This window comes from Hippocampus zosterae, chromosome 9, assembly GCF_025434085.1.
Source record: "Hippocampus zosterae strain Florida chromosome 9, ASM2543408v3, whole genome shotgun sequence".
Classification (NCBI taxonomy): Eukaryota; Metazoa; Chordata; class Actinopteri; order Syngnathiformes; family Syngnathidae; genus Hippocampus; species Hippocampus zosterae.
Genome location: NC_067459.1, coordinates 5,869,585 through 5,884,115, shown reverse-complemented (window position 1 = coordinate 5,884,115; position 14,531 = coordinate 5,869,585). Strand labels below are relative to the sequence as shown.

At 43.6% G+C, this 14,531-nt stretch overlaps 1 protein-coding gene across 1 annotated transcript in view; it reads right to left on the bottom strand.

The window, feature by feature from the left end:
* Positions 1-214: 214 nt before the first annotated feature.
* slc41a1 (solute carrier family 41 member 1) overlaps positions 215-14,531 on the bottom strand; it is a 40,563-nt gene continuing 26,246 nt past the window's right edge. The window contains exons 5-12 of the mRNA XM_052075148.1: positions 13,901-13,972; positions 12,224-12,368; positions 8,387-8,533; positions 4,298-4,445; positions 4,034-4,113; positions 2,654-2,794; positions 2,071-2,219; positions 215-817 (exon numbers count right to left, since the gene is read on the bottom strand). Of these exons, the coding sequence (XP_051931108.1) occupies positions 632-817; positions 2,071-2,219; positions 2,654-2,794; positions 4,034-4,113; positions 4,298-4,445; positions 8,387-8,533; positions 12,224-12,368; positions 13,901-13,972 (1,068 nt within the window). The 3' untranslated portion in view covers positions 215-631. The remainder of the gene's footprint in view (positions 818-2,070; positions 2,220-2,653; positions 2,795-4,033; positions 4,114-4,297; positions 4,446-8,386; positions 8,534-12,223; positions 12,369-13,900; positions 13,973-14,531) is intronic.

The window sequence follows — 14,531 nt, the reverse complement described above, 5'->3', positions numbered from 1 at the left end:
ATCAAACCACAATTTGATGGGTTGTGCAAAGGGTTTAAATCGCGACCTTTCTGGTTCCATTTCGTGGTAAAAGAGCATCGATTGGCTGGCCGAAGAATAAGGAAAAATCAGACTTGTAGCGACAGTAGCCACATGCACTCTTCTAAAGCAAGCACGCATTTCAATGATTTCAAGACAAAGCACTTTGTGATTAAGTCATAATGGCTTGTTAGGGTTTATTTTTTTGCTTATTTTTCTTGTATTTGTTGCAAGGTGATCACGTAAAAATGGATTTGCGGGCTAGTTTCCCCATTGAAAATAATGAGGAATAAATAGCCTTTCAAAACAGAATCGATATCAACTTACATCAAACGGATTATTTACCCCTAAGAATCATTTACAATCGTACAACAATAACAGAGTCAGGGGACTCCGTTATGAGGCAAAAAGAAAAAAAAAAGTTTGTGGGGCTGAATAAGACAAAAAACAGTTTCCAATGTTTCCTCATTGAAACAGCCTCCGAGTGCGCCCGGTCGTCATTGAACTGGAGCGCCGCATCTTCAATCAGAACCCTCTGAGGGATTAGCCCTTTCGTCAGAAAACATCCAGTTTCCCCATCATCGAGGTCCACGTGATGTGCAAGGGAACTGACTCAGTTTCCCAAATTGGAGTCTCTGTCACCAATGAAAAAGCGCATGTGGAAGCAGAGGGCGAGGAAGCCGGTTCCTAGCAGGTCACCGAGAGCAGTCAGGTAGGGAATAGAGAAGTTGTCGGGGTCCATCCCTCGGCCCCACATCCAGTGGACCATCCAGTCCGCTAGGTAGAGCAGGATAATCACCTGCAAGACAACAAGCAAAACAAACCATAGGCAAAAGGTAACAAAAGCCTAGTTCCCTGTACATACTATGCTTTCCATACCCTATGCATGTTTTCCGTTTTTTTGTCTCAAACAGTATGAAAGTGGAACAATAGCCCACTTTTTATCCACAGTTGGAGTGGACTGTACTGTGACTTGTCGTGTGGTGATACGCACGTTGCTGACAGTCGAATGGTTAACTTTTGGGATGTGTGATGTAAAATTATACAAATTGTCATGCGAGTTTCAAATTGCAATCTGAATTGCTGATTTGGGTTCAAGCTCCCACTTGAACTTCTTTAAAATGAACTTTGTGAACGTGAATGAGTGACCCGGCCAAGAGAGAGCAGGCGAGAGCCGCTGGACAAAACATCCGGCAGAGGTCAGTCTGGGAATTATCATTGCATCAGTGTGTGCATATTTATAACGAATGGCGAGTTCAAAAAGACATGAAACAGTTTGACTGTCCAATTTAAGTGCATTGCACATCGCCTGCTTGTCAGGGTTAAATGACATAGTTAGGAAAAAATATTTTTACATTCAGGTTGTGTATTGATTCGGATTTCCACAATCGATTCGATTCACAAAGGCCCGATTCGATTTGCAAACATTCAATTCAATTTGCGATAAACGATTCACTTTGATTGATCTTCGAGTCAGTTAAGGAATTAGTTCACGGAATACCAATTTGACTTTCAGATTGGAAGACATTCTCAAAACAAGCAAAGCTGTAATCAGTACAAACTTCTTGCATGAGTGAACATTTGAATTTTGACATCAGGATTTGAACCCAATGCAGTTACATTAATCATGTATGTTTTATTCAGGGGTCGGCAACCCAAAATATTGACGGAGCCATATTGGATAAAAAAAACAATAAACAAAAAAAATCTGGAGCCACAAAAAAACCAAAAGCCTTCTATAAGTCTTGTAATGAAGGCAACACATGGTGTATGTATCAATATTAGCCTACTCTCAAAATGATTAAGTTGGCTACAAATACACAATGGGTGCATTTGTGTGGGTGCCTTTTGGTTTCCCTCATAATAATTCTTGTACAGAATAGAATAAGGCAGCATGGGTCTGTTTTGATGAAACAATTAAAAGAAAATCCATAGCACCGAATAGTGCTCGCCAAGCAGTTTTTAGTGACTTGAGCACATCCGCCGGAGTCCTCCCTGAATTAATCAATGCCTCGATTTCCTGGGAAAGACACGTGTGTTTTACATGTTCACCTGCAGCAGCGCAGCACCCATGTAGAAGGTGATGAAGACGGGGGTTAGTGTGGTATGTCCCCCCCTCAGTGAGTTGATGGTGTAGAGGAAGACAAGGTGACCAGGGGCGACCAGAAGGAAGAGCACACGTGCTGAACGGGAGTTCACAGCTAGGGAGCAAGGAGTGGGCGGGGTTAGCGTCAACTCACTACTATCTATCTATGTGTGTATACACACACACACGCACACACATATATATACATACATACACACACACACACATATATACATACATACACACACACACACACACACACACACACACACTGGTACAAATGCTTTGCTTTCTTCTTATAACAAACTGACTGTCCAGTTTATGACAATCTGCACTGAGATGCACTGAGATGCACTGAGATCTTTAATTTAATTATGCTTACATTTGATTGACACGGTCAGAGAGCTGTTAATTATATTGTATCCAAGACAGTCTAATGTGTTCATGTTGCAGTTCAGTATAGGATTAAATTCCAGCATTTAAATTAGCAGTCGTTTTGTCCATTAAATGACCATTACCAAGTTTTAATTGGATAACTGAGAACCTTACTGGAGGTGAAGAAAGTGGAGCAGGGTGTGGGGCACTTCCTGTTCCTGGGCGTGGGGTTCGGATCCCCCATGGGAATACCATTCATGTGCAGGTAGGTGGAGATTCGACTGGCCTGAACCGCAACCAGATTACCTCCCACACCTGACAAACAGTCACACAAATGAAGGTTGGAGGGTGGAAACACATTTGGAGTCCGTTTCATTTTGAAATAAAAAGAAATTCTTAAAAATAAAAACCTTTTTTCGTTTTAAAAAATTCACCAACATGCAAACACTGAATACAAACATACAAAAATAGATTTGTGTATTTCAGAAAATGGTCTATGAGTGAGCTGTTCTGAATTTTAGGAATTGTGGCGTCACAAATCCGCTTCTTTACACCAGTAAGCACTATTATTTCAAAGCCCTAAAGTAAGTGTATAGCTGCGGTGTTAGGAGAGATTCACATTAGCTTACAGGGTTACCAGCATTAGCTTTCACCAACACTTACTCCAATGTTTGGAATGTTTGATTGGCCGAGACTGAAATCGGCTGTGACCACTCCCACAGCGGCGCAGCCCTCTCACTCGCAAATCCACTGGCCTACACTCATCTATGAAGTCACCAACATTGAGTCTAACATACTTCCTTGCAGAGATACACCATGCACCACATTAGATTTACATGAGTCATGAAAATAGAGGCCATAGTAACTCCATTGGCACCAGCGAGTTACCACTCGCTTCGCCAACACACACTCAGACAGACAACTGCTTTGTGAGCTCTGCGCAGCCATTATGAAACGAAGACAATGCCCAAAACATAGTTAACTTGTGTCTAAACGAAGGAAAACAGAGACTAGGAAGACTTCGAAGTATATGTAGCCTTTTGGATGCGGACCCAGGAGGCTTCTGTGCATTTCTTGTTGAATCAATTGTCTTCATTACTTTTGTCTTTTGTTTATTGTTTTGTAACTGCCATTTGTGTCTGGACGGCACGATAGGAGACTGGTTAGCACATCTGCCTCACAGTGCAGAGTTCGATTCCGGCTCCGGCCTTCCTGTGTGGAATTTGCATGTTCTCCCGGGCCTGCGTGGGTTTTCTCTGGGCACTCCGGTTTCCTCCCACATTCCAAAAGCATGCATGGCAGGCTGATTGCACGGTGTGAGTGTGAGCGTGGATGGTTGTTCATCGATGTGTCCCCCGCCTACTGCCCGAAGACAGCTGGGCGAGGCTCCAGTACCCCTTTGTGAGGATAAGCGGGTCAGAAAAAGGATGGATGGATGAATGGATGTTGTATTTCTGTGCTTCTGACCAGCTCTCACGGGTTGCCAAGGAATAAACCTTGTATGTTGCTAAATCTAGTGTCGCGCTTCATGCTACATACACATGGACTCCTCACCATTGATGACTGGAGTGAAGACAGCCATGCCAGCAAAGTTTGGGTTGGTAACGGTCTTGTCAAGAATAAGACCACCGACACTGAAACACAGACAGTGAATACGTTTCAGGATCATCAGTTTTGGAGCTAGAATGAACATATAGAAATAGCAGTGAAATCGTACGAGCTAAACGGTAAACAAAAGCGTGAATAAACTGTATAATACGGACTGTGACTGTGAAGTATTCGCTATGTTGTATTCGCTAAGGACCTTAAGGGACATACCTGCTGATGGCCATAGCGATGATGACAGGCTCCCATCCGGAGTAGAGGACTTCTCTCGTAGATGGGATCTTCCTGGCTATCAGCACCCATATTGGACACAATGCCACAAACACCACACATACCAGAGGATTGGCATAGTCGTTGTATTCTGCATGAGACAAATCATGTTCTGTGATTTACATTTATTGAAACTTCATTGTAGTTCTGCTGGAAATCCTCAAATATGGGTGAGTCACACTTGGAAAAAAAAAGGGTCGAGAGCCCTCTTCCTAAACTAGCGGACCGCGATCCACGACCGGACCGCCGAGCTCCTCTGTCCGGACCGCCGACCTCCTCTGTCCGGACCCTCGACAAATTGCATAAAATAATTTATAAATTGATTTTTACGTTATACATTTTATATTTGTGGACTATAATCTGCGCATTACCGCGATCGCTTGTTAAAATTATCCGTTGTATTCTTTGCGTGCACTAACAGATGTAATGCAGAGGATCCGCGGCAGCGCGACTTTGTGTGTATAATGTTTGACTCACTCGAGACCCTGCCTGAGCAGGGCATGTCGGCGATAACGATGCGCTGATTGGCTCCTCTGAACTTAAGGTGTGTCCATACATAAGCGTAAGCATATACGATGCGCTGATTGGCTCCTCTGAACTTAAGGTGTGTCCATACAACAGCGTCAGCACGCATTCAAAATAGGGATGTGAATCTCAGCACTGAGGACGATTCGATACACATCTCGATGCACTACCAGCGATGCGATACTTAAACGATACATGGAATTTTCTGGCGACACGATGCGATACGTTTCACCGTCTTCACGATGTGATACGACGCGATACACATATAGTTCAAATCAATGCGATCCGATACAGTGCCATTTGTTGTGATATTGTGCAATTAAACATGATGCAAATATGCAAAGAAAAAAAGTTTTAAACAAGATGGTATTCAGTATGGTATTGCAAAAAGTAGACCACTTTAAGCCCTTTCACAATTGGGTTTTGTGCAAAGAAAATGTAAACAATTTGGCACCTGAGACTCACAGCTGTTGCTGTAGTGTAAACACAAACAGACTACTCACTGAGTGTCTTATATAAAATATCTATCTCCATAGGACAGAAAAAAATACAATTGAAACAATGTGGCAGTCACAGCCTCAAAGCGTGTGTATTGTAGCGTACACAGACCGACACACTGAGTGTCAAAATGAAATGTCCAAAAGAGTCATCCATATATAGTTTTTCCTTGCACGGTCACAGTGAGCTGCAAATAAGAGGCGATTTTTTTTCTGATCCTGACCTGGTTTGCCAAGAGTTTCTCCGGTGTCCAACGAGGAACTGGACGGGGAGGCGCGGGGAGAGGGCAGGAAACTTGTCGGTGATGTGGTGCCATCGTTTTAAGTGGTCTGCATATTTGTGGTGCTGCCATTTTATGGCTTCGTAGTGCGACATTCTTTGCAAATTACGGAGCTTTTATCAATCTTTCCGTCTTTCTTTTCGAAGCCGTAGTATTTCCAAACATAAGATATGAATGTTGCGGAAGCATTAAATACAGTAGTTTCCTATGGAAGTTTGCTTGCGAACTTCCATAGTGTTTCGCTAGTTGTGGACTGGATTGTATGTGACGCACGGCTACCGTCCGTATTCAACACAAAACGCAAAACAATGATGGTGCATTCATTGCGCCTAGGAAAGGGCAGATAGGTGACGTTTAACATGAATAAAACGGCGCTTGAATCGGATTTTACCGATACCCACCAATGCATCGTGATGAATCTCGATTTCACCCGTCAATCGCATCGTACCCAATGAATGAACCGATGCACTCGCATTGCGCACGTGCGCATCGATGTATCGATTAATATTGATTATTTTCCACACCCTTAATTCAAAATGGATGATTGTGTCAGGAAACAGACGCATGCGTGACGCCACAGTGTGCTCACAGCTTCTGCCCAGGAGAGCCGCACACAGACAATTAGACAAAACGAATCGCGGGAGGTTTCGATTGTGTGCAGTTCTGCTGCCGTCTACTTTGTAGCCGTTTAATAGCAGAACACCGCAACATGGTAAATGAACATCCCAATGGCATCCTCAAATAATATTTGCATGCCTCAGACATTGCATTCACCTATAGTGGAAGAAAAGCACTGCACATTCCTGTGCTCCCTTGTGTCAGTATTTAAAATGGTTCTTAACTCCTCTTCTGATATATTTTTAAAGTGATTTCGGAAGGGATGTGAAAAGGGGAATTGTACAAATGAAAAGGATATTTTTGTTTTGATGTTTAGTATTTATTTTGGTAAAATTAGTATTTTGTTTTGTTTTTGTTAAATTAATGGGAAAATTACAACTACTGTTTAACAAAGTTAAAATAAAAATGTCTTATTTCCCTAAAAGTGCTATTTCTATTATTAAGCAGGCACAACTTAACAAAATAAAAGAGTTCGTGTGCCTCAACACAATACCCCTCATTATTTGCTGTGTACTGGCAAAGTGAATAATTGTTATTTTCATGCACCCCATTATTGGTTGGTTGTGAGAAGTGTTGATTTGTATAAGCTTAGCTTGACCATATTAAATGGGCATATTGCCCTGCTCCCCATGACCGCTGTGCATGGGACCGGTCCTTGGTCTTATTAAAAAAAAAAAAGTTGACCGACAGCATTTCCAGTTGAGGACCACTGGTCTAGAGTGTAGACATATTTTCGATTTGGACACTTTCAGCCTCTCCACTAATTTCCAATTACAATCGGATAGATTGGCGTTGACCTTTGTTGTACAAGAACTGGTCTCCGAGGGGCACAGCAAGAAAGCAAGTGTTGCAATTCTTCAGGATGTGTCTTTGAACCACACTTAGTTTGATTTATGCGTCACTATTTAAGTCAGAATGTCACAAGATACAAAAGATATGAGGCGACACCTCAGTCAGGTCACAATGTTTAACATTGTTCTCAGAGGTGTGCCGTGTTTGTTCTGTCTGTCTGTCAGCCAACAGAAGATGACGCAACAGGGGATATAGAGTGTTAAGACTGGGTGTGGTGAAGCGTAAATATACCAACAATGAAGGTGAATAGGTGAGAAATCACGTGTCCCGTTTTTGCACCCATCATTCAAAATTTTAGACACCTTCACTGAGCTGGACAATTTAACTCAGCTTAGCCCGGTATTGTTTGAAATGAACAAAACGAGACCTGGCTTTGCCCCTCCCAAGCATGTGAACATTGCTAGTGTAACATCATTCCAGTGCAATGCAGTGTCATGCAATTTATTTCACGGCACGGGCAAAGAATAGGAATCTAGAGGACCAAGGGAAGCACTTAAAATGGTACGTGTGAACAAATCAAATGCCCTCATCCAGTGGCAATTCCACCAAATTAATGCCATTTGCGTCTAAAAATACATTTTTACAACGCGTGCTATAAAATGTATAGCACGCAGGAACTATATGCATGCGATGGATATAGTTCCTGTATTTGATCATTTTAATGCTACAAACACAAAGAGTTTCTGTATAAAAACGTCTCAGATGGACCAAACACATTTCGAGTTGTTCAATATGTGTATAATCAAATATAGCTTAAAAAAAAAAAAACAATGGAAAACATGGAACAGTTTATTTTGAGTGTTATAAAAGGCAATTGGTACTGCTTTGGTCCATCTGTCTCTCTCTCTCTCACTCACTCACTCTCTCACTCACTCACTCTCTCAATACGCACACACACACACACACACACACACACACACACACACACACACACACACACACTTTATATAAACATGCAAATGCCCATGTCTATGTACAGTATATTTGGATATTAATTTTAGAAAAATGTGATGCGCGCTCTCTTTTTCTGAATGCATTGCCCAAGTATTGGACTTGGGCAATGTATCAAGAGGTTCCAAGGATCAGCAGATACTTGGAACTAAAGATTCAAATTGGGACTCGGTTGCTGGAAAAAAAAAAGAAGAATGATAGGGACATCCCTATCCCAAATGGCTCGACTGTAAAACCATGGACTTAAAGGTTCATTGAATAGGTCTCAAACGTGACACTCTGGTATCTTGAAGCTATGGTTTTGTTACCAAGTTCCTTGTAGAGCCCCGTTGAGATGCCGGCCAGGAGGGAGAGGGTGATCAGGTCTCCGAGACTAGCAGCAATAGGTGTGGCCACATTATCTGGGTTGATGCCAACTTTCCTGGATGCAATGATCACACCAATCATGATGATTCCTGCGGGCCAAAGCGTGTAGACGTCGTCGGTTAGTTTCACTTGCTGGTATGTCATCGACATTGCCCTCCAAAAGTATTTTGAATAGCAAGCCTTTATTTTTGCTGTCGACTAAAAACAGTTGGGTTTCGCATCAAAAACGAGACAGTTGATCAACATTTCAATTTTACCGGCACATATATTCATGGCGGCAACTGAAAGAAAATTTCAAAGATGGAAAATTCTGTTCGTGACGAACACCTTTATTTTTTTTAGATGACCAAAATGTTTGAAATAGACAGACTAAAAATTGAACTGAGTAAACAATCAACAATGAGTCAAAAATCCTGGTTTCACAGGCCTTTGCCAAAACCCTCGTTCAGTTGTTTGTTTTGGCGGAGACGTGATTTTCAGTATTCTTTTGAGCAAACTCTTGAGACACCTCCAATGCACAGGCAAAACCAACATCTAAAATTGGGTGCCGAATCTATGAAGATTCTGACAGCACCGAGAATTGCTCTTTATTTGCACCCGCAGTTTGCTCCGTCTTAATGTCCTTTTCACAAAGGGTATTACGCTGATGACACACAAGTGCAAATATGCCCACAAACTTGGACAGCTGAGCCACAGCTTGCATCTGTTTTCCGCAATTGCACACATGGCAAAGTATAAATGACGAGCACCATGGCAGAAAGATGGTAATTAGCAAGAGACTTTTTTTTATCGCTCAAGCCAAATACCAACTCAAAATAAGATAAGATAAGAAAACCTTTATTAGTCTCACAATGGAGAAATTCCCAATTCACAGCAGCAAAGTTATGAAAGTAAGAAGTAGAACAACAAAATATAGGAGCTGCTGGCACTAATGCCCTAGTGCACTAAAATGCACTAATTTAAAACTGTCGACTCACCGTGACATTTTGATCTGCTCCTTTTTTCTCTCTCTCTCTCTCTCTCATTGATTGTACTTTAATTTAACATAATGGACCATTGTATGGTGTCCTAGAGTGCCAAAAAAGGTGCCTTGAAATAAAATGCACAAGGCTATTATTATTTTTATTACCGGTACATTTTTTTTATTCAAGAAAGTGTGCTTGCGTGGTTTTTTATTTATTATTATTTTTTTTTTTGCGACGGCCTTCACCCTGGGCGGCTTCTTCCTTGGCATGCACGACGTCCCAAATCATGGCGGCCCAAGCGCGGCGATCCTTTGTAAAGTCAACCGACAGCCTCAGCCAGTCCTGGTTCCACAGTCGCAGACCCATCACCTGCCGGCCCAGGTCTCGACTTTTCCACCGTGCCGCTTGCGCCAGGCTGGCAAAGGAGCAGGAAGGAGAACATCCCTGATCAGCTCACACTCCTGGTGGCGTGCCGCATGTCCGAACCAACGGAATTAGTGTTGGAGGAGAATCGCTGGTAAGTGACGAAGGTGCAAGCAGCGGCGAAAGTCAGCAGTAGGGACATGGTCCGATCAGCAGCGGAGGCAATCGTTGTCGAAGACTTCCAGCTTACGCTGCTCGGCCACTCTCAAAGGCCAAGTCTCACAGCCATAAAGGAGGATGGTACGCACGATCACTTGGGAGACGCGCCCCTTCGTCACCGCTGAGATCTTGCGCCCACCCCACAGGATGGCGTTGTAGTTGCACGAAGGCGGATCTGGCGGCCCCGGTGCGGTGATTGACTCCCGCTTCTCCTCACCTCGATGGAACCACAGAGGAGCCGGGATACGTGAAGGAATCGACGTTTACCAAGGCCACGCCCTCCAGTGACAACGACCGTTGGTCAGCTGGGTTGGTGAGGGAGGACATGATCTTGGTCTTATGGGCATTGATGTGCATTCCAAAGGTCAGGGCCGTTCAATGGATTTTCATCAGCGCGTTTTCAGCTTCCTCAAACGTGTTTCCAAGTACAGCGATATCATCCGCGTACGCCAGGTCCGACACTGCGACATCTCGGCCGACGCCCACACCCTCAAAGCCATGGAGACCAGTATTGAAAATGTGGTCGATGGCGTCGTTGTACAAAGTTGGCGAGAGCGCGCAGCCTTGTCGGACACCCGACCATACCTCAAAGGCTTCTGATTCGCTGCCGTAGGCCCGCACTCTGACTCGGGTTCACCGGTAGTACCCCTGGATGAACCGAAGCAGTTTCACAGTGATCCCGTCAGCCTGCATGATCCTTCACAAAGCACCCTGGGACACTGAATGAAATGCCGCTGCAAAGTCGATGAGGCACATAACTGTTGGCCCATCATTGCTCCAGGGTGCAACGCAGAACTGAAGATCTGGTCTACACATCCCCTTCGGGGCGAAAGTCAGGATCAAATCAAGAGATCGACAGGCGGATCGGTGCAGCAGCTGCTGTGATGCGGACGTTGTATCGGTGTGTGGTGCTAAAGAAGAAAGTCGCCCTGAGTAGGGCGAGTCCATCGGTCACGGGCCATCTGGAAGCGTTTCAGCAGAAAGAATAGAAATGCTTTTGCAGCCACATCGAGAAGGCTAATGCCTCTGTAGTTGGTGCATAGCTTCTTGTCTCCCTTCTTGAAAAGGGGTAGTAACACTGCTTTGCTCCAGTTATCCGTGATGGTCTCGGATGTCCACATGGCATTGGAGACACGATGAAGCCACGCTGCGAAGACGTCAACGTCGCTTTTGTATACTTCCACCTGGATGCCGTCTTCACCTGGGGCTTTTATTATTCCAGGACCCCCGAATTTAATCAACCGTAGGCGGGTCCGAGCTGCAGTCATACTCATCGTCAGTTGCAGGAAGCACAGGTGCTAATAGTGGTGGTGGGTGATTGTTTAGGGCTTCAAATTGTTCACGCCAACATTGCAGTCGTTCCTCTAAGGCGGTTATCATGGAACCGTTCTCTGTGCGAATCGTTTCGCTGACGCCGGTGGATTTCCGGCTCGCCTTCTTTACCAGCTGATAAAGCTTGCGGATATCTCACACAGCGGCGGGCCTCTCAGTTTCTTCTGCAAAATAGCGGCAATAGACGTTTCGATCTGCCCGAATGGTAAGTCGCCATAGTTGGCGGAAGTTGGCTGCTCCCGTTACTCGCAAGCCGGGATTGCTCTGCAAGGGCCAGTGTGTTTGCAGTGATCCAGTCGCGGTTCTGGCGTTTGGTGGAGCCGAGGTGCGCGCGTGCAGCTGTAGCGATGGTTGATTTGAGTTCCCGCCACTCCTGCTCTGGCTCATCGGAAGCCAGTTGTAGTTGAGCGAAGAGCCTTCTGTTGCCTGGGCGGTTTACCCGTTCCTCCCCCCCAGCCCCCACCACCACCACGATTAGGTCGAATGTTGGAATTTTAAGAGGGTTTGGGTGTTTGCTCCTTACCTGTTAGCAGCATGTAATAGCCACGGAATCTTTTAATGAATGTGGGCGTGCATTGGCATCTATTGTTTAGATAATCACGTAATAATAAGACTCACCTGAACATCAAAACAAAACGTGGCACTCATATGGTGTAATACTTTTGCTCAAATGAAAATTAGTTCTGTTCAGACACTATATGATATCTTCTCAGTTCTCGAAATGAGAGCTGAAATGTTGATTTCTTGTCTCATATTCATCTAGTGATATGAAATCTCGTCGATGAGGGGGAAAAAATGCCTCACTGTTCCCATGTTTTTGGAGATTAGCGTATATATCTGAATGATGGTTAATCCAAATTCAATATCCCTGGCATCACATGTGGTGGAAATGATATGTACCTAATAGCAGCGAGGCAATAAAGGCAGTGGCTACACTGGATGCACAAAGCAGCACTGCGTGGCCCAGCCTAAAGTGGCCCTCTGGAATCCAACCGAAGATCACAGCAGCAATGGAGGCCAGGAACCCTACGACTGTGGCCTGGACCTGAACAAATGCACGGAAACATAAAAAATCATCTCGAGCGAAGGTTTTGCGTATTTTCAGAAAATTGGTTTCAGACCGTTTGACTTTTCCAATGTTACATTTGAGAGACTGCCGCAGCGGTTTGTCAATCATACCTGATCAATATGAGGGATCCTGGGGAACATGGCAGTTATTACGCGGCTTTGTTTTACACTGTCATAAGGTCAAAGGTTGGAAAAAAAAAGTGTCAGTGTGGCCCACTTTGACACAAAAGAATTATTTATATCACTGTGATTTCCATCCATTCAATATGTCCTATTCTGGAAAGTGTTTGCATCAACATCCATAAACAGTAATTCGATGATCGGATTGTCACCTTCCTATAATAACGGCAGAAGTCACTTTGAACAAAAAACACAAAACACACCAAGTGCTGATTATTTTCGGATTGGGTCAGGACCAAAATGCTGGGAATTAAATTTCAAGAAAACAGAGTGGCAATCAAGGTACAGTGGTACCTCTACTTATGAAATATATTGGTTCTGGAAGAAATGAGTACAGACCCATTTTCCATGTAAATTCAAATTCCAATCCCATTCCAAGCTCTACCAAAATGTAGACAAATGTTTTTCAAAGCATAAAATATTTTTGGTCAAAATATGACTAAGGCCAATTTCACCCAATGACTGCTTTTCCATGACCACCACTGATTTAATGCGGTTGCCACTCCGCCTTCTGACACCTTTTTTTTACATTTTCTGAAATCAAGCAAGAGTGTTTTTTTTCCTTTTTCCCATAGCTTAGCCTCACCAGTTTTGAAGCACTATTTTAACGTGATCCAAGAACTGTGACCTGCGTCCTCAGTTGTAAGAACAATTACAATAGTCCATCTATCCCCATCTATTCACGGTCAAACTCTCCTACTTGTTCCTACACTTGCCAACCAACAAAGTGGCTTGCTTTGTCTCACAGAATGTTGATTTACAGCTGCATTGGCACCTGTTAGAGTAGATGAAAACTTTCAGAGTATCCCAGTAAGCTTGCTGTCAAAATTGTTAAATATCTATTCAACACCAATCTATAAGAATCACCATTACTGCTGTTGACACAAAGAGTGCACAAGCATGACAGGTTAACTTGTGAATGGCTTCCACTTTTGTCAATGAAGACATTAACAGACATACGACAGACAGATAGATTCACATACTGGCATATTCCCCCCCCCCCCCCCCAACTGATATTTTTAAAATATTTGAGGATTTTTTTTTTGTGCCTGCGTTTTCCCGTTTTTTGAGAATTTTTTAAAACATTTATTTTATTTTTTTCCCATTGGATTTCATTGGGTGTCAATTGTACGCAGCTTTTTGGTGCTCGCGGGTCGGCCTAGTCCTTATTGCACATGAATAGCGAGGGTCCACGGTATTAGTAAAAACCTTAGGTTGATTAAGAGATGCAGTGAAACCAGCAAAAAACCAAATACATTTATTTTTGCATTTTGAAACGAATGATCACATTACTTTATTGAAGTGTACACCTATTGATGTTTTCTATACCTGGATGAGAGCCAAGTTCCCCATGATCATGTTCCACATGTCCTTGGTTGTGTCCATTAGACCAATATTAGCCTGAAAGACAAAGCATAACATAGCAAGTTGGTGATCACTTGCAGATGAATGTGTTTGTGCAAGTTGTTGCATCTTGGCCCCATCAGAACAATAGGAGATCAGTTTTCTAGACAAAGATTCTCTGATTCCCACACAGGCTGACTCCACTTATCTCATCTCCTCTCTTCAACGCGCACACACACTCACGCACCCACACGCACGCACGCACGCGCACACACGCGCACACACACGCACACACACACATCAACGGATTGTGATCAGTGGTCACAGTGCTGTAATGCTGTACAACAACTTGGTTGATGGTTTCTGCAGTTTGAGTCTGTTCGACCCTGTTTGCACAGAAACGGAGCTTATCTAATTTCTTGTTTCCCGTAAACACTGAACAGTTTCAAGAAATGCATTTGACCAAATAGATGCCAAAACCTTTCAGTTCATATACCAGGCCTGATAAGGCATTGGAACGACGTGATTAAGAAGCGTAAGCGATGTAAACATGCTCACAACAATGGCGGTGAATGCTAAGCAACCAAGAAAAAAGCGTTTGTGTGGACTGATGGCG